The sequence below is a fragment of the Triturus cristatus genome, chromosome 2_2 (assembly GCF_964204655.1).
Source record: "Triturus cristatus chromosome 2_2, aTriCri1.1, whole genome shotgun sequence".
NCBI lineage: Eukaryota > Metazoa > Chordata > Amphibia > Caudata > Salamandridae > Triturus > Triturus cristatus.
This window is the reverse complement of record NC_140582.1, coordinates 527,322,527-527,343,237: the sequence shown is the minus strand read 5'-3', so window position 1 is coordinate 527,343,237 and position 20,711 is coordinate 527,322,527. Positions and strand designations below refer to the sequence as shown.

The following is a 20,711-nucleotide window of genomic DNA, read 5'->3' as shown; positions in this document are numbered from 1 at the left end:
GAATATCCTTATCTTTACCCAACCCCCCACTTTCTTCTACCGCAACGTCACTACCCTCCCACGGGCAACCATCCTCCTGTGTAAGGAATTCTAACCTGGTAGCTAAATCAAATCCAACTAAACCAGGGAAGATCCCGAATGAGACTGGTGGCCGTACTACTCAAGATTCAGGCAGTCCAAGTTGGAAAAATGTAGTTAATCTTCCCCCAGAGGCAGCACCCTATGTAATAATTCTAAGCGGTGTTCCTGAGTTTACTAATTCTATACCAGAAACCTGTGACTCTTAAAAAAATAAAGTGATCAGCTGGTTGAATACTTATAGGCCCCTCCCCCCAAATATGAGAGGTGATTTGTTGATGGTTAGGAGGGTTACTTGGCTGGGAAGTACTGTGAAGAAAATCAAGGGCGACTGCATTTTGGTGAATTTTAGAAATCCACAGATTGTCTCTTATATTTGTAATTGGTTGGGTAGTATGGAAGGCACATCCATTCAATCTCTCCCACTGTCCTTTTTTTACCCCCCACGAAACATCCGTACCCATCCAGGGAATGACAACGAATGGACAAGGGGGGGACCCAGTCTTCAAGGTAGAAGGCATAGGTATATTCGTTATGAGGCACCTACTGTAGGCGATTACTCGTGTACCAATAGGTACAGCTGCCTTGAGCAGGTAGACTGACTTTGTGGGGAGGACGGCACTGGGGGAGGTGAAGGTGGGATCCCCCATTCAGTGAAACCGGGGACAGTGACAGCTGCCCCTGGTACCGGGCATCCAACACGAGGTCACTCACCCTCTGGACCGGCAAACTTAAGTAATGAAGATTCTTTGATGCAACCCTGTGATACCCCTCATGGCCCATCTGTATTAAAAATCCTTTCCTGGAATGTAGCAGGCCTTGGTAACAAGTTGGCCTGCCCTGAATGGGCCTCATTTATAGATCTTCACGACATTTTGTTTCTTCCAGGAAACATGGGCAAGGGAAGAGCAATTTTGTCTGGGATTTGCCTCATTCTCAGTCCCCGCTAGGTGGGGAGGAAAGGGTCGACCGTCAGGGGGTCTAACAATCTGGGTCGCAACCCATCTGGGTTGCAGTGCCAGAGTTTTTGACACAGGGGCCGACTATGTTTAGTGTGTGTTTCTGGAGTGGAGGACTGGCCTCAGATTTGCTACGGTTAATGTTTATTCTAGACCTGTGAGCCTCTCCGCCGAGTCAGGGGCCATTGAGGAGTTATCTACTGTCTTGTGCGGAAGTCCCACCTTTGGGGCGCCATCTTCAGATTCTTTTTTCCGCCGTTGGGTCTGGATCGTCATCGGGAAGCTCCAGAGTTACAATCGAAGGAAGAAGAAGGAAAAGCGAGTTTCGTCGATAAATGACTACGAAGATATCACAGGAAAGGAATATTTCACATCAGGAGCGCGAAGGAGGGAGTGTTCCACCTTTTTTCTTCAACGCCCTTGGAGAATGCGCACTCAGAGGCCCTGAGCGCAATGGACAAGACGCCATTCAAGTTCTGCCCTAACTGCCACCACAAGTTCGCGCAGAAGGACCAGCATCCAGTCTGCAACCTCTGCCTACCGGTCGACCACCAGAGCAAGGACTGCAACGCCTGCTCAGCCTTCGCGCCGAAGACGCTCCGGGTGAGAGAACGTCAGCGAAGAGCCAACGCCAGCATGGATGGCAAGGGTAAGGCCCCGTCGCTCTACGATCTGGGCCTCTCCACAGACGATGAGGACAACGTCGCCGAGGGACCCGAAAACTTCACGGTTGTAGAGACCGACAAGAAAAATGAAGACTAGGTAAGAGAATCGTCGAGCTCAAAACACCAGAAAATGCCTCGCAAACCAGAGGGTGACTCGAGAAAATCTGAGTAAGTCCACGAAGGGAGCCCCGGCGCCGAAAACTTCGAAGACCAAGGGGGGAACCATGGACAAGAGGCCGAGCGAAGCCTTCGAAAAGGACTCCCTGGTGCCGAAAGACGCCGAAAGGCAAGGTTCGGCGAAGACAACCCATGAAACGGGGCGCTCGACGCAGAAGGACAGGCCGGCGTCAACGCAAGTTCCGTCGAAGAGGCCCGCGGTCGACGCCGAAAGCATCTCCGAGATGGAGAAGAAGAAGAGGCGGCTCGAGGCCGAAATGGAGAACATCCTTCAGAGGAAGAAGGAGTTCGACGCAAAGATGAAGGAATTCAAAATTCCAACGGCTCCACTGACGAACGTCGTAGAAATCGAGGACGAATTCGACACCGAGGGGCTGCCGAGAGATCTCGAAGAGGAAGACGAGACCTATTATGAAGGCGAACCCGAGGAAGAAGACCAGCAGTCGTTCTACAGCTCGGCGCCATCAACCAGCCACGACATCGAATGGCAGGATCTCGACACCGAGGAGCCCGTGGACACGTACCCTTCGAGGCCTTCTCCACCCGACGACATCGGGGTGTACAATATGGTGGTCAGGAGCGCAGCGACAGCCTTCGGAGTGAAACTGGACGAGGAGAGGCCGAAAGCCGATTTCCTCCTCGAGACCCTGCTCCCCATCCAGACGAGGAGCCAATTCCTTCCAATGCTACAAAGTGTGATGAATCAGGGAAGGGAGGCCTTTAAGGAACCAGCGACTTGCCGTTTGATCACGCCCAGGACGGAGAAGAAGTATAAGCACTCTTCTCTGGACCCCCCTTACATCAAGGGTAGTATCACGGCCGACTCCATCATAGCTTCCACGGCCAGGAGAAGGGCCAACGTGCCAGCAACTTCGGGGCCACCACCAGATAAAGAGAGCAGGAGGATAGACCTCACAGGAAGAAAGGTCGAGAGGAACGCCGCAATGCACTGGCGCATGGCGAATTCCAATGCACTCCTCAATAGGCACCAGTACCAGCACTGGGACGAGATGGGGGAGCTAGTAAAACACCTCCCCGAAGAATACCGACAAAGAGCCTCCCACCTGGTGAAAGAAGGTAAAAACATCGCCAACTCTTGTATAAAGACTGCACTGGACGGGGCAGAGACTTCGGCAAGACTAATGGCCATAGGGGTCACCGAGAGAAGACATACATGGCTAAGAATCTCGGGATTCAAACCGGAGGTGCAGAACAACATCCTTGGCACCTCCTTCAACGGAGAGACACTGTTCGGAGCGACAGTAGACGAGAAACTCACCCAGCTGAAAAAAGAGAACGAAACGGCGAGGTCCATGGGGGCCCTACAGCTAAGAGGGATGAGGAGAGGCAATCCCTCTAGAAGACCCTACGGTCGGGGAGGAAGCCAGCAGGGAGCGTCGCACCAGACGTTCCAGCAGGGTCAGCAGGGTGATAGTCACGGACAACAAGGTCAACAGAAGCAAAACTGGCAGTACCAACCTCGGGGCCAGTCCTTTCGCGGGAGAGGGAACGGACGTGGCCAGAGGAGGAGAGGGAGTGACCAACCCTCATCAAAGTGACTCAGCACGCAGGAGGACGCCTACCCTCGACATGCCCCCAAGGGTGAGGCGCAATACAGTAACATCAAGAGGGAGAGAAGAGTCAAAAGCCTACGAGCATCCAACACCAGTAGGCGGAAGGCTGAGGTTCTACCTTCAAGAGTGGCGGCGTATAACCACAGACCAGTGGATACTGAACGTCATGCAATACGGATACTGCGTGGATTTGGAGAAAAGACCTCCGAACAGAAGACCAAAGGGAAGACAGAGATCGGCTCAAGAACTGGCCCTACTCAGAGAAGAAACCCTGAAACTACTAGAAAAAAGAGCCATAGAAGCAGTGCCGTTCAAAGAACGCAACAAGGGGGTCTACTCGAACTATTTCGTGGTTCCGAAAGTAGACGGAAACGTCAGACCCATCCTGGACCTGCGATACCTAAACAAGTTCATCAGAACGCAGAAGTTCAAAATGACTTCGCTGCAGGAGGTGCTCCCCCAAATAAGAAACGGGGACTTCATGGTCACCGTGGATCTCAAGGATGCCTACCTGCACATTCCAATAAACAGAAGGCACAAGGGCCTTCTAAGGATCAACATCGACCAGGAACACTACCAGTTCACAACCCTGGCCTTCGGGCTAAAATCGGCGCCAAGGGTTTTTACAAAATGCCTGTCGGCGGTCGCGGCCCACCTACGAAGGCAGGGGATCCATGTCTACCCCTACCTAGACGACTGGCTGGTCAAGGCAAACACACGCGAGAAGTGCGGGAGACGCGCAACACGCGTGACAGACACTCTGACGAACCTGGGGTTCTCGATACACTGGGGGAAGTCATCGCTGGAACCGGAGCAGGTGAAGATTTTCCTGGGAGCAAAAATCAACACCCTGAACAGCACAGTGGTGCCCAGCGACAGGAGGACAGATGCCCTACGGAAGGAGACGCGTCTCTACCAGAAGGGGCGAGCTCTGACAGTGAGGTCAGTGAGCAAGATGATGGGGATGATGGCGTCATGTATCCAGCTGGTGCCAAATGTACGCCTGCACATGAGACCATTCCAAGAATGGCTACCACAGCAATGGTCACAAGCAAACGGCAGTTGGGAAGATCTAGTGGTTGTTACGCACGCAGTGCAGGAGGAGATGACTTGGTGGAACAGAGACCACATGACAGCAGGGAGAAGCCTGACACCACCAAACCCAACAATGACAATTACCACGGACGCATCGCAAAAGGGATGGGGAGCGCACATGGACAACCTCAGGGTGAGGGGTCTGTGGGCTCCAGCAGATGCGGTACGCCATATCAATTACCTCGAATTGAAAACCTTTCTGCTAGCCCTGAAGGCATTCCAGAGGCACCTGTACAACCAGAGGGTGTTGGTTCAAACAGACAACACCACGGCAATGTTCTATATCAACAAGCAGGGGGGACACAGTCGTTCCCTCTCTCCTCTCTGGCACAGGAGATTTGGAGATGGGCCATACCTCTCAGGATAGATCTACTGGCAATTCACCTTCCGGGGAAGGACAATGTGGAGGCAGACTGGCTAAGCAGGCAGACCTCGGCATCACACGAGTGGGAGCTCAATGGCCAGGAAACGGAGAAGCTTTTCCAGAGATGGGGAACTCCCACAATAGACCTGTTTGCAACACGCCAAAATGCAAAATGCCAAAGCTTCGCGTCCAGGCAACCAGATCAGCAATCCCAAGGAAATGCCCTATGGATAAGCTGGTCGAGGACATTTGCCTATGCCTTTCCACAGATACCCCTGTTGCACAGAGTGCTCGACAAGTGCAGAACCAGCAACATGACTCTGATCCTAGTGGCTCCGCAGTGGGCAAGACAGACATGGTTCTCACAAATTCAAGAAATGACACAGGGCAATCCCCACAGGTTCGAGAGAAGAAGGGACCTGCTCTCCATGCAAAACTGAGAGGTACTGCATCCGGAGCCAGAGAGCCTCAACCTGGCGGCATGGCTCCTGAAGACCTAGAGTTCGCTCACCTTAAATTGCCTCCAAGCACTATGCGGGTGCTGCGGGAGGCAAGGAAACCAACTACACGAAAATGCTACAGCGCCAAATGGCAGAGATTTACTGTGTGGTGCAGGAAGAAGGGCCTGCAAAACAGAATGGCAAGAGACTCAACAGTACTGAGGTACCTCACACACCTTCTAAAGAGTAACCTCTGCTCGAGCTCCCTAAGGGTACACCTAGCGGCGATCGTGGCCTACACCAGAGGTGAGAAGGGTGGAAGTTTCTTCACTTCGCAGGTGGTGAAGAGATTCATGGAAGGAGCCAAAAGAATTGCCCCTCCAAAAAGGTTGCCGCCGCCAGCATGGAATCTCAACGTGGTACTGGCGGAGCTCATGAAGGCACCGTTTGAACCCATTCACAAGGCCACACTGCAAATGTTGATGATGAAAACGGCCTTTCTGGTGGCCATAACCTCACTATGCAGGGTGAGCGAGCTTCAAGCACTAACACTACAGGAACCCTACATGCAGATTCACAAGGACAGGGTAGTCCTGAGAACAGACCCACACTTCATGCCCAAGGTGGTGTCGGCGTTCCACATGAATCAGAGTATTCAGATACCAAGTTTCTTCCAAAACCCGACTTCGAACGCAGAAAAGGCTCTGCACACCCTCGACGCTAGAAGAGCGGTGATGCACTACATTGAGAGAAGCAAGGAACTCAGGAAATCAAAGCAGTTGTTTGTGTCCTTTGCTACTAGCTTCATGGGTAGACCAGTGACTAAGGGCACCATCGCTAGATGGATTGCCCTCACTATTCAATTCTGCCACAAACAGGCTGGACAGGAGCTAGCGGAGGGGCCTCAGGCTCACTCCACAAGGAAAAAGGGGGCCACCGTTGCCTTCCTGGCGAACACGCCCATTCAGGACATATGTCTAGCGGCAACTTGGGCATCTGTGCACACGTTCACGAAACACTACTGCGTGGACATTCAGATGAACAAGGAAGCACAGGTTGGACAGAAGGTGCTTCAACACATTTTCAACGACCAACGCTCATCTACCACCCAGCCGCCACAAAATTAGGGAAAAACCGCTACAAAGTCTATGCACAGCATAGTGAATCCAAAAAGATTCACGCTGCAAAACGAATAGTTTCTTACCTGTCGGTGTAGTTTTGCAGCTTGAAGATCTTTCTGGATTCACTAGCGAACCCACCCACCTCCGCCAGGAAGATGAGGCTGGAGGAAGAGGGGGTGAAGTGGAAAACATCAGAAGAAATAATAACGTACAGAAAATGAACTGAAGGACTAATCAATCGCCTAGGGTTCAAAAAAAAAAAAAAAGGGAAAAAAGAACCCGAAGATGGCGCCCCAAAGGTGGGACTTCCGCAGGAAGCACGACGACGTCACGGGAGGTGCACCAAATGGTGGGTCGTCGCCGCCCACCTGGGCTACAAAAACAAAAAACAAAGGAAAGACTACGAATCCGGACCCAACCACAAGATCGCGGAATAATGCACAGCATAGTGAATCCAGAAAGATCTTCAAGCTGCAAAACTACACCGACAGGTAAGAAACTATTCGTTACTTGTTAAGACACCAATGGGCATCCAGCGGGTTCTGGAGGGCTTTGTCTCTTTCTGTCATGACCGGGGGCTGGAAATAAATACGGCCAAAACGAAATTTATGATTTTTAATCCTCCGGAGTCATCCCGCCCGAATCCTGTCATAGCTGGTGTGAGCCTGGAAAGAGTCCAGACGTTTGAGTATTTGGGTTTGACTCTAAATGAAAATATGACCTGGGCTCAACACCAGACTAAATCTATATTAAAGTTAATTCAAAAGGCGGGGGGGTTATTAAATTATGGAACAAATCCACGACAAAACCCATTGGGCCCCCTCTTGAAATCTACAAAATGCAGGCACGCGGGGCAATAATCTATGGTGGTGAATTGTGGGGACACAATTGTGCCCCTGCAATCACAGCCACGGAAAATAAGTTTCTTAGGCAATTAGTTTCCTTGCCTACTAGTTCACCCCTTCTTCCCCTTAGGCTTGATTTGGGAATAAGATCATTAAAGGAGGAACTGGGCCTAAAGCCCTTAACTTTTTGGAGGCGTCTTTGGGTAACCCCTGAACTTTTTAGTTACAGGCAAGAGCTTATGGAATTATTAAAATTACCAAACATACGGAAACTCCCCTGGCTAAAATATATAAAGCAGGAATTTGAGAGGTTGGGCTGCCCTCAAATGTGGATAAACCCGGAAGAGGCTTGTAGAAACATATCGCGCAAAGATTTGGTTAACATGTACTATGATCATAACCTGTCTGCTTGCTTACTGGATGATCAAATGGGGACAATGTCCAGTACATTCATAGCAACGAAAGACAACTATAAGATGGAGACTGTTTTGGATGACATTAGTCATACTGGCCTAAGGAAACTCTTTTCTCCAATGGAGACATAACTCCCTACCAATTAGAGCCCTTCAAAGTAGTTGGCACCCACCTACCAGCAAAAACTGCCCAGCTTGCACTGAGGAGTTGGAGAATGATATCCATGTTATGTGCTTTTGTCCTTCCTATCGGAAGCCTAGGAAGAAGTGGATCATTCCCATATGTAGAAATTGGGGTATTAGGCATTGTTTGCATTCCTATCGAATACTAAAAACTGACCTATCCCCATTAACTGTTTTTGCTGTAAGTAAATTTCTAGCTGCCATGTGGAATATTAGAAGAAACTTTGTGGTAAAATGACATCTGTGTATCGCTGTTTGGCAAAAGGTCCATGAAGCCTACTAATGAGGAGTGGGATTTTTAGTTGATTTTTTGTATAAATGAAGAAAATGCCTCTATGATTAATAATTGTTATGGGAAGATGTACTTTCTCCTTTTATTCTAGAATGTAATACCACAATCTGTAATGATTTGTTCGGTACTGTATTGCGATCTCTTTTATGACATTTTTAAGTCGAAATAAAGATAATGAATGAATGAAATTAATGTTCTAAAGGTCCTAATCTGTGGTTATTGAGTCTAGGTATATAAAAACACAATAACCTGTAATGATAAAAATGAGATATTAAAACAAGGTGCTACGTCTGAGAATGCCATTAATGAATGTATGACTGAAGCTTCACTCTCGTCACGATATTACTGAATGCTTACACTTGTATATTGCTTTGAAGAGCATTTTCATAGATCATGGCAGCATGGTGTTTTCCAAATTAGTTGCATCTGTTCACAACTAGATTTTTTTTTTTTGTCAAAATGCATTCTTCAGTCTTAAGTTCTGTGGTTCAGATCTACTGGCAATTAAATAATTATTACAGGCGAGTGGTGAGGGCTGGGGTTAACTATGTAAAAAGCCCTGGTGCTCTTAACTGTAAGTATGGGAGTTACTGAGGTTTGCACGAAGAGTTGAGGACAAATTACAAGTGAGTCTTTCAAGACTTTCACCAGTCCGGCTTCAAGATGAATGTATTAAGGTAGGAAGTTCTATAGGAAATGCATTCTAAATGGAGGATTCTACCCCCAAAACATGTATATCTATAACCAGCACATGAAAAGGCTGTTTTCAGTAGCCAACGATAGTCCTTTAGCTGGCTCACGTGTTTCAGTACGTTTGGTGAGGTAATGAGGTGGCAGCCATTATTAAGACTGACATCTGAATGATTGGTTGCCCTTTGCTTGATCATTAGCCAGTGAAGGAAACCCACTTTGGATGAATTTTGAGCTATGGTTTTCAGACCAATACTAGTGTGGCCCTTGTGCCTTGTTGGTTGGGAGACCCTCATATATGCAGTTGCGAGATGAGCACTACAGGGACAAGATCAAAGGAGCCAGGAGAGAGTCTAGGTTCTGTGTAAAACATATTTTAGTGATGTTGACCTGAGGAACAATGTACACATCTCCATTAACTGTCTCACCCAAATCACACAGTTTTGGGTCACTACTTTTCACCTATTTACATTTTGCGGCAGAGAGAGGTTGGGGATTTGCCCTGAATTCCCAACTGCTCATAAAATACCAGGATTAGTACCCAGCTCCCAAGGTCTGCAACTTGATGCCTGATTTAGAGTTTGGTGATCAAGTTACTCCATCACAAATGTGATGATCTCTTGTCCACCTTATTACAAAGTGAATTATATTCTATTCACTTGTAATAAGGGGCCTGGTATATCTGTCTCGTTTGTGGTGGAATAACCTGTACGCTAAATTCTAAACAGGCCCTTAGTCACTAGACAACATGCACATTTCCCTCTCCTGGTCCCACAGAGGCAACACCAAATCAGTGGTTGAGTTCTTTAATTGGATGAAGTCCATACAAAACTCTCTCCCCTACTTATTAAGTGATAGAGTTTAATTTTGAAACTGTGTGAATGTACACTAAGAAGGATGCAGACCCAAAATGCTTAACATTGTGCTAGACCTCTAGTGGCTGCTCAATGAATACATTGTAAAATTTAGTTAGACTGTTTTTTCTCCTTTTTGTGGATACAGATTGTGTGTTGTCTGCAGTGAATCCCAGTTTGTGCCTCATTTTTTCATAGCTGTTGTTTTAGTCTCACCAATTCATTTAATTTAAGAGACCTAAAATGTTCAATGTTGTAACCTTAAGGGAAGTGTTAATGTAAAACAATCTTCAGATTTGTTAAGAAATTGCTATATTTGGAGTAAAGTCCAGTGGAGGAATTTTGGCTATTTTCCTAGTTTAGGAAATTATACTGGTAAATTCTTCTCTGGATTTTGCGCTTCCTCCAGAACTCTGATTGATTCAGTACCACCCAGTGCTATAAAGTGCCTTCAATCACGCCTGCAATGGCTTTTAGAAGAACCCTTGACAAAAAAAGCCTCTCTAACACTGTGCTGAACTGTAAACTGCTTCATAGCCTTTCCCATACTTTTTATTGTATTTAAAGAAATGTAAAATTAGTTGTGTTAAGTCCAACAATACTTTATGGACAATGAAGCTTTACAGGGACATTATTTCCATTTTTAATTATGGCAGAATTTGTGTTCCCCAGGCATATCACAAATAAGTTAGGAGGAACTGGAGCTCTATGTGCCATGGCAAGCTCTGAAAAAGATGAAATTATCATTTCTGATTAGGGACTGGGGTCAATGTTGTTGTGCCAAGTGCTCATCAGAAATATAATATTCAGTTATATCTAATTGTTTTTCTGAACTCTTTCAGAACCACTCACACCTCCAAAACCTCCAAGGCCATCAGTGCCTCCGCAGACCAGCCTTCCGCAAGAAAATGTGCCTCCCTTAACTACTGTGCAAGAGACGAGCCAAGAAGACCACAGTGTTGGAAGATGTCCTGTGCCAAAACCAAGGTCAAAATCCAACCTGAGACCCCTTGTTACTGATGATCAACAAGAAGACTTTCAAGAGGAAGTATACCCACCAAGTGCCAGAAGGGATTTATCCCCCAACCATTTACAGCCTCACTTTGATGATAACTTCCTTGATGATCAAGTGCTGATGGACAGCATGAGCACGGGAAGCAACCAGAGCAGTGTTGTTTCAAGGATTAAGGCCTTTGAGTCTCAGTCAGGGGTTGAAAGCTCTGGCCTGGGTAGGAAACCAGAAATTGCTCCACGATCCTTCGTCTCAAAGCCTGCTCTTCCTGTCGCAAAACCAGTACCGGCACCAAAGCCTGCATCAAATAGAGTTTCAGGAGAGTGGGAATCTTTGACTGAAAGAAAACCAAAGGTTGCTTGTAGGGAACCACCTTGCCCATTGCCTAAGCCAAATGATATTGGAATAGGTGCTTTCAGCAAGCCAGAGTTGCCAAAGAAACCCCAACCTAATGTGTGTAGCAGTGAGTCTCTTGAATTAGAAAGCAGGCTTGCTTTTGAAAACAGCAATGGTGATGGAGAAAGAAAATTTCCAGTCCCAGCTCCAAGACCATTGCTCCCTAAAAAGACAATTTCCACTGAAAATCCTGCCTCATGGGCCACAGCATTAAAACCCATACCTGCTGGACCCCGGCTCTCTGTTGCCAGTCAGGCAAAGGCATTTGCATCATTGGGCGAGGAAACCACAGCCAACCGTTCCACTTCTGCTGTGCAGAGTAGAGCAGCCAATGAATGGAACTTGATCAGTTTTGATGATGATTTTAATCCGGTTTCGTCTGTTGCTGGAGAGTCTGTTAATTCTGAAAAGTTACCAGGTATGTTCCGTTTGTTAATTTCCATCTTTATTGCTATTGTTACAAGTAGGTTTTAGGGTATAGTGGAAAGGATGAAGAAGCATGTACATTAGCTCCTTATAATATACAGGAGAGCATATGCAATTCAAGAAGTGAATTGTGGAGTGCCTCGAGGATCCCCTCTTTCACCTCCACTTTTTAAGTCTCGCCTAATACAATACATGTACTATCTCTTGCGAGACCTCTTGTTACCTTAGCGGGGGTTTAGATTCCTCCTATTGCTTACAATTGGTTGGCTTGATTCACTAATTTCCTTGCATTTTATTCCTCAGCTTCTGTTGCTGAGTCTCTCTGTAGTCTTTGACATCATTAAACACAGCATTCTTTTACACAAACCGCATGAGGTTTCGGAGCTTGCAGGTAAGTGTTAATCATCTTTTCACAGCAATATGATCAAGTAAAGATTAGGGAGGCATTGTCACCGGCCAGGCCAGTTCATTTTTTTAGGTTAATGAAGGCGTTCCTGCTTGTCACTATTACTGTTTACCTCAGATCATGCAGTTTCAAAAGGTAGGTGTTTATTTTCTGTAGCTACACAGTGCATACTCTTAAAGTCCTTTCTTAAAGGAGGATGCACGCAAATGGACTGTGTCTCAGTTGTGCAAACAATGAGTTTTATCGACACAGAACAATCATTAAAAAAATCTTGAGACTTGTAAGAATTTTCAGTTAGTATACACTTATACCGATGATGGGCACATTAAAAGATTTAGCGTACTACTTCACACATAAAAGCCATACAAGGCCCATACAATATGCATGTAGTGGCTCCCTGTGCATGTCATGGTGAAGTTGAAGATCTTATGCTGATACACAAAGTGATCTAATGAGATCCACCAGACCATTTGAACAAGTCTCTCTGCCCCACCCTAGCAGAACATTGTGTTCCAGTAGTAGCGAAACCCTTGAACACTCCAGAACCGTTTAATCACATTAGTTCTCCAGGTGTGCCTGTTCAATGCAAGCAAGTGGTCTGTAAATCAGCCTCCCTTGCAGCTGATTAAGCAGCTCCTTCTGTTTAAAAAGGCTCTGCATATATCATGGTTCTAAATACTTTGGAAGCTGGGTCATCACTCCTATTGGACAAAATGTATAGTTGCCCTAATATCTTGAGCGTTGTATAAACAAGATGATGATGATGTCTCCTGCCTGGCCATACAAGGGTGTCAGTAGCTATATTTGGATGTAGATGGCATATAATAGCAGTAAGTAGGCATGTCATGTTGCACCCGGGTATGAAAGGCTGCACTTGGACATAGTAGACTAAACTTAGCTTAGGACTGCAGTACATTGCAGTGTGCGGCTGTACCAGCGAATGTGAGGCTGCGACTGGGCATAAAACTTTGCACTGAGTGTACATGGGACATGAAGCAAGGCTTTGGCATAAGAGGCTGTTGATGGGCATAAGAGGCCGATGCTGGGCACAAGAGGCCGGTGGAGAGCAAATGTGGTTGTACCTCCCTGTGGTAAACTACCCTTGAAGGGGGCCTTATGGCTGCTTTAAAAGCCCTCTTTACAGGTCACATAAAAGAGGTAGTGTTGACATTTTGCTCTTCCTCATCCATCATCCTGAACAGTAAATACTAAGTGGCCACGCTCTTGGTTGTTTGTACAAATATCGTACATGCTTGTCGGGTCTCACCAGCATATCCGTCATGAATGGACAGTATAAAGACGATGAGGAGAACCTAGATCCGTCCTTTGTTGTATCTGTACTTGGTAATAACCCGTGCTTAATTTGTAAAAGAATAAGTGCTGGGAACCAATGTTTTGCTCCGAAGCCTGCGGCTGGCACTACAGAATGTTGGGGTACCAAATACTAAAGCTGCCCATTCTTGATTCCACCTCATGCCTCTTTCATCCACTGATATATACTCCCTGCCCCTTTATCCAACTCTTGGATTACTTTTCATCCCTCCTTTCTATCTTTGTTACTGTTTTTCAACTTGTTTTCCTCCTCCCTTCCCCCTTTTATGTTTTTCTCTCTCTCTGGGTAAAAATCCTATGATGAAAAAGAAGTGCTGGTCCCAAAGAAATCGGTGCCGGTGGGCTCCACCCTGAAGCACCGGCTCAAATTAAGTCACTGGTAATTGGTCTTGTGTTATAAAGGGCAAGCTTTCACCTTGGGCTGTGGCGAGTGCATATTGTTGGGCCTTTTGCCCAGTTTTGCTCTGGCTAGTCCACATCACACTCTCCTTGTGGGGCTTTCCCTGAGGCACAGTCAGTCCCAGCCCTAAAGACCCATGGCACAGTCATTAAACACACTGCTTGACGTCCCTCCTGTCACAGGAATTTCTGAGTCATTCATTTAATTTTTTTTAATTTTGGACTGTTTTCTTCTTCCTTGTTTGAATTCGTTCCAGACATCACAAAGCTGTTCCTTTTGCAGTTCTCAGTTCACTTGGTTACATCATTTGTTTTAGCTGCAGTCAGCAAGCACAAAAAGGCTTTAAGCTATGGCTCTGTCCCGAAAAAGTGAAAGAAGCATTTTTGGGGAGATTACAAAATTGGGTAATGTGAAAAAACCACGCATAATTTTTTTCTGCTTTTCTTATGATTTGGTTGTCATGTTTACAGGGCGGTTTCACTTGTGCGCTGTTTTTTTTTTTTACGTTGCCCGTGTGTGTTTTTGTTGAGCGTGCCATCCCACGATTCAGCCAGTATTTCATGTCGATCACCTAATGGACAGTCCCTACTGGGCTAGCAAAATTGTTGTGTATATCATAGTGGCTTTGCTTCTGTTGCGCTCCAGTGTTTTCCACATTAGTATTGTTGGAGGGATTAAGTGGCAGCCTTTTACAGGGCCTTCTGAGAAGACGTGTTTATCTGTATTTGTTTACCTTTATTTATTTACAAGTTTATAAAACCTCAGGGCTAGCCCACACAGACATCCATAGGCTGTAGAAGCAAATAGGGAAGGGAAATTGATACCTAAAATAGAGAAGAGCAGAAAAAACATGCATACACAAAGCAGAGGTCTTGCATATTTGAAGTTCATGTATTTTTGTAGTAATGGATGTATGCTGCAGTCAGACGCACATGCGTGCATGGGTATGTGGGTGTATAGATGTCTGGTTAGATACAGTGATGGAGTGGATGTATATCTAGATGCATGTTTGGGTGTGGATAGCTACATGAGCACTTCTCTCCCTTTTGGGAGAGAAGTGAAGCCAGACATAAAAGGAAGTATCAAATGAGTGGCTTCATCCCTGGAAGGTCGGTGCTGGTAAAAGTACCAAAACAAGTTCTACTCCCAAATACACAAAAAAGTAGCATTCAAACCGGGTAATCATTAGGACCTTAGACCTGTAGATTTTGGGAACATGATTTCAAAGTTGTATTTAAATTAAAGCAAATTAACGTTCCTCATTTATTTGATTAATCATTTTATGTCTATGAGAGAACACCTATTGGCAAGTGAATTGTCGGTGTTATAAAGGTACGTTTGTCATGGTAAAATAGTATGTCCCTTCTTGGGTGCGCAAGAAAATTGAGCACATTATCTGATTTTCCTTGCATAGTATTACAAAACCAAAAACACTCTCTAACATCAAATCATTAATGAAAAATTGCAAAATCAGTCCCTGTTGGTTACACCAGCTTTATTATGACCAAGCACATAAATTAGCCTGATAAAGTCATCTGCATTATTGCTAGGCCCAGTGCCTGGTCTCACCAAGCCTGCTCCACTGGACGTGAACTTTTTCTGTTGAAGGATGCACATGTGGAGTAACATCAAACTCAACCAATTGGAATGCTAAGATGTAATTAATCAAGGAAAGCCTAAAATGCTTAAGTGGTTCTAAGAGTCTCTGTGATGCATTAACTCATCAAGCGAGAGCTAACTCTGTCCAGGCATAACCTGAAGCAGAAAAAGGGAAAATGAAGAAAACATTTTTTTATCCCCTTTTAAAAGAGAGAAGAGCGTTTTCCAGCATGGAAGAGATAGGAGGCAAATGATATACTTGTGTTGCCAATCCAGGCTAGGATTGCTTTCGAATTTTGATTATACTGAAAGAAGGAATTTTCCACTTAAGAATAACCTCTCTCCTTGCCAGCGGAAACCACTGGACACTGTCAGCTCTTGAGACTGGTAATAAGTGGTACCATATCGAATAGCCTTAAAGCAAAACCTATTCTCTAATATGATTGTACAATCTGTCTACAAATAAGAGGTGAGCTGCAGCAGGTAGCACCTATTTGAAAGGCAGAAGTGCGGATTTGTGTAGACCGCCAATTATTTAATTTCCTGTGTCTTGGCGAGATAGAATAATGATGTGGACTACAATACCCTACGCTTCAGTGGAATAGGTTGATGCAGACTTACCCTCTGAGGGCAAGTTTGATGTGTCATGTGTGCACATTAAATCAACATGAATTTCCCTTAGTAAATAGCAACTTTTGTCATTAGTTATCCTATAGGTCCCACTGTAGTTCTCCCCTATGTTGGCTAACTGCATGTTGTAGGCCACTTTGCTTTACATATGTTACACACCGCACGTTTATTTCTGTTCCATGATATATTAGAAATACAATGGACACATTTTTGTTATTCAGTACTTCTTCCTAGTACTCGTGCTGGACATTTCCTACAACGTCGAACAACATTATGCACTGGTTTTCTCTGTGGTTGGCCACTAACACATTCTAATATATAAACATAAGACACTTAGCTGTTGTTTTCTGACATGGCTCTCTTATCACAAGTTGAGACTTGCTGTTTTGAAAACCGAGAGGAGGATTTCTAGCTAAGAAAAGGTCCTGGGACGGTCGCGCCATGCCCCACACAATCTGATATGCAGACCAGCAAACTGCAAATGCCAGCTATTGGGCCCGGTACTTATCCCAGAAATCACTGATATATCACTGTGCTCACTTAGTAAGGCTAGGATTAGACAGATACATTATTTGCCAAAATGGCGCTTTTCATAGTAATGGGAAAACAGTTTCCTTTGGACAGTATTATATCATGCAAACCTCATCTATTCTATATATTCCAATCAAACATAGTTTCTCTCATCCAACTACACACATTACATATTCAAGAAGTTTAACCATATATCCCCAACAGATAATCTAAACACCTTGAGTTATAAAAAGATACAAATCGATTTATTAATTAAACACTCATAATAAACACAGTTTTAAGAAAGACGGTTGACATAATCCATAGCATTGTTAATCAACAACATTCTATTACAAATTACAGTGTCACGAAATCATATCCATAAAAATACAGTCAAGTTAAAAAAGAGAGTACATATCATAGACAAAAACAGTCATTTACGTGATATACATCCGTGGTCAAACAATTTCATGGGCCTGGAGCCTGGTACTTTTTTATTTGCTAGATACTTGCTGGGCACAGCCCCTTCACAGATTGTGTTATTAGTAATGCTAATTACAATGCTCAGTTATACACGTTTTCTAATTGCAGCACAGTTGCTTCATGAAAGAGCACAATAGTTTCAATAAATATTGTAAACTGTTCTTGTGTCTCTTTTCTGGTTATTGTGGACATGCATGAGTGAGAGAATGAAAGGTGATGATCCGTTTTCACGATTCCCTGAGGGGACTAGTGTTGTGTTCTGGGGTGCCAACTTGCCTGTTACTTTGGGAAGGTTAGGAAGGCAGGTACGGCACTATGAGCTAGTCTGGATTTGGGCCCATTGGTACTGATGTGGTACTGTGACTCAGTCCCTACATACTGACGTTCAGCGATCACAGGCATAGTTATGTTTCCAAACAGAATCCCTGCAACATGGCGCCACCAATCTATGGACTGGTGCTTATTCACTGGTCTCCTAATTAGTGCTTATGCATGTCCATAATATCTGTTACACTTCTCACCGGAGACATCCGTGGTGTTGGGGATTATTCCTCCACATGTTTTAGAAGTACCAAATTCTGTTGGTTTTTCAAGCTTGAAAGTTTAAAAGGACAATACCCATTTTGTGTTGCACTTTGTTTCCATTGTTGTTTTTATCATGGCGCAGCCCCAACCTTTTGCACTAGCTGCTAATTGCAGACCTGCTGTCCATACGCTTGTTAATGCACGTGGCCTTACTAATGTAGGTGGTGACTTTATTTTCGTGGTTGAGGCACATGATGGCTATCACTTAGAAGTATTTTATTCTTGGGTCAATTTTCCGGCTGTTGATACCAATGCAAACACATTTCATGAAAACAGTTACCCCACCTCCGGGAATCCATAGAGCATATGTGCTCTTAGAAATACTACTTTCACATTGGGAACACACCAGTAGGTATAGGTTCCCTAAGTAATTAAGGGGCAACCCGGCCACCTTTAGCCGGATACACACTATACCGTGATTATGCAAATATTACTGCTCAACAGTTACAACAATTGTATGCTAACTTAGTTAGACTTTATAGACACTTTACTCAATATGTTTCGTGCCCAACTGCCTGCAGTGCCTACAACCAGTCCTGTAATTTTTCATTCAGTTATGGGCAAAATTCCCTCTAACCTTGAGGAAATTCCATTTTGGATCGCCCAAAAGCTCAACCAAATTGAAGCTGTTTTTCCCCTTACGGGACCACTAGACAAGCACAGAATATACATGACTATGTGCTTACACCACGGAGTGGTTCTGCCTATAGGCGACTGTAACACTTGGGGAGTAGTCTTTGCTGCTGTGTATACAATCAATCATGGCACTCTATCAATATCAGTTTTCCCAGACATATTAAAACAAATACAGAACAGACAGGGGGCAGCTGCTGCCCTGTATTTGGGGATGAAACTAATGGGAAGTTTTCGGTGTGGCCTTCTATTCCAACTTTGAAATCCGATTTTAACAATCTAAGCAGACTGAAAGCACTATTATTTTAAAAAGATGTAGCACTATTATCTGCTTGAGAAACATTTGAATTACAAGTTGCAGGGACATCCAGTGAGATACAGTCCTTGTTAAGCACCAACCATTACATTTCTTTGAATTAGTCCGTCCATTTTAAATGCGTCCAATACTGCCCACCTTGCTCACTTTGTTTTAAGTTGTGTGTTCTGGTTTAGTCAGTTCCTTCCAGAACATTTTTGGAGTAATGTTGGCTTTTATTCATTCCCTTTTTTTCAGGGTGTTCAGAAGCATTCCACTGGTGCTATTCCTCATTTGCAGCATTTTTATACTATTTTTACTCCTTTGCAATGGAGTATCCGTTTTCAAGCCCATTGGAAATAACACTGCTCCAGCAGTGCGGTGAGCACATGCTTCGATTCTTTGGCATTCTCTTGCTCCAGGAACTGGACTTTGATTGGTTATTGTCATTCTGACCCTCTTGGTTTACCTGCATACAGCCAGTGTTTCACTGCCTCATGTTCCCCTGTGAAAGGGCACTAGATATTTGCCTGGCTCTGCAGACATGTACCCGTTGATGAATCCAATAGCAACCCATTTTCTGAGTTGTCCCTTGGGCCTACGGCTTCTTCAGAATGCGAGCTATGACCCACTCCTTTCAGCACATGAATCACTAAATGCAGGCTCTAATGACATGGAAGCAGGTTACCCAGCTACTTTCTTAGTGGCTGATACAGAGAATCATATCTGATCTCTGGAGTTTGTGAACTGGGCTGTTGAACAATCATCGTCTGCGGAGACGGAATCCGTTCTGGATTCATTGGCTTTTGAACTTGTGAATGACATCATGAATACCTCAGACACACCTTAATTTGTCTACCTTTTTTTAAATTATAATTCTTTTTATAACCTGCTTTTTAGCAAAGCATTGATTTTGCTTAGCTTGTGCTTTAGGGTTTTTAATTATTCTTTAGTTAATCGTTACGTTACTGTCCTGATTTAGAGGGGGGTGTTGTGAGTTCCCTATAAAAACCATACCTGAATGCATTAACCAACCCAGCTTCCTACCAAAAAAATGTTTTTCCTCCAAATAAATTTAAATTGCATTTATTATTAATTTGAGGTGTATGCATTGTATTTAACATGCAGTTATATGTAGGTGCAAGGTCAACAAAGTAGTTGCAAATTATTCTGTTCTGATTAGCCACGTCTCTGACCTCGCCCCCATTCTAGCTAACCCCTCCCTCATTGTACTCCGATCACAGTTCCCATACTTTTCTTAATTCACTTCGACCTCTGCTTTTGAATTATGTATCCATTTACAGGGTTTGCCCAGTTGGTTTCTGGATGCAAAAAGAGAATATGCCTCTTTTAGAAGCATACTGTTGTGGGCGCCAAATAATAATAATACAAGGAACCCCAATAATCCAGTCCCCCCCCCCCCCCTACTCGCCACCGCCCCCCCCCCCCCCCTGATTTACCTCCAGCAGTTCAGCTCTGCGGTTTCCGTTGATCTAACAGCTAAAGACACAATCTTTTACATCGCAACCCATCAGATTAGCAGCGTACGAATCATAACTCCAGATTTAACTGGGACCACTCAATGATTGAGTTATGGATCAGGATTTTTTTTTTAAATATATTACAGCAAATGAATGTCATAAAGACTCAAACACACAATACAAAAATCAAAATAATAATCCCTATTTAAGAATTTGAATCACTCCAGAATCTTAGTGTCAAATTCATAAAGAGGACTGACAGCGTTTTAAGTTAAAAAGTCTCAAGTAAATCGGACAGAGGCTTCGGAGGAAAATGAGAAGTCACCTAGATCCTCCTAAACCAGGGTTTCAGCATAACATGATCATGGATAGTTCACTTACGACAAATCAGAAGCAAAATCTTAATAGTTAAAACCCTTGGCCCAAACCCATTTCTTAATGTAAAAAGAAATCTTCCATTTGCTTCCTCAGCAACTGCAGTACAGAGATGTAAAATACAATATGAAACATTCTGAAACAAAGGCTGATACAAATAATAATCTTCTGTGAGCCTACATCAAAGCGTCCAGCTGAAGTCCTTCAAAATGATACATCAGAAACACAATGGAAGTTTCATTCACAATGCACTCTTTCTAAGTTCATAATATACGTCCTAGCACGCTGTGGTCTGAGCAAAATGTGAAGAGAGAAAATTTACAGGGGGTCACTGATGAGGGTAGGAAATGAGGAGGAAAAAGATGAACAGCAGAGATTTCATCCATTTTAATAAAATG

At 44.5% G+C, this 20,711-nt stretch overlaps 1 protein-coding gene across 1 annotated transcript in view; it reads left to right on the top strand.

The window, feature by feature from the left end:
- Nucleotides 1–20,711, top strand: part of SH3D19 (SH3 domain containing 19) — a 524,308-nt gene that overhangs the window by 318,949 nt on the left and 184,648 nt on the right. Inside the window, exon 7 of the mRNA XM_085641658.1 lies at nucleotides 10,593–11,576. Within this exon, the coding sequence (XP_085497784.1) occupies nucleotides 10,593–11,576 (984 nt within the window). The remainder of the gene's footprint in view (nucleotides 1–10,592; nucleotides 11,577–20,711) is intronic.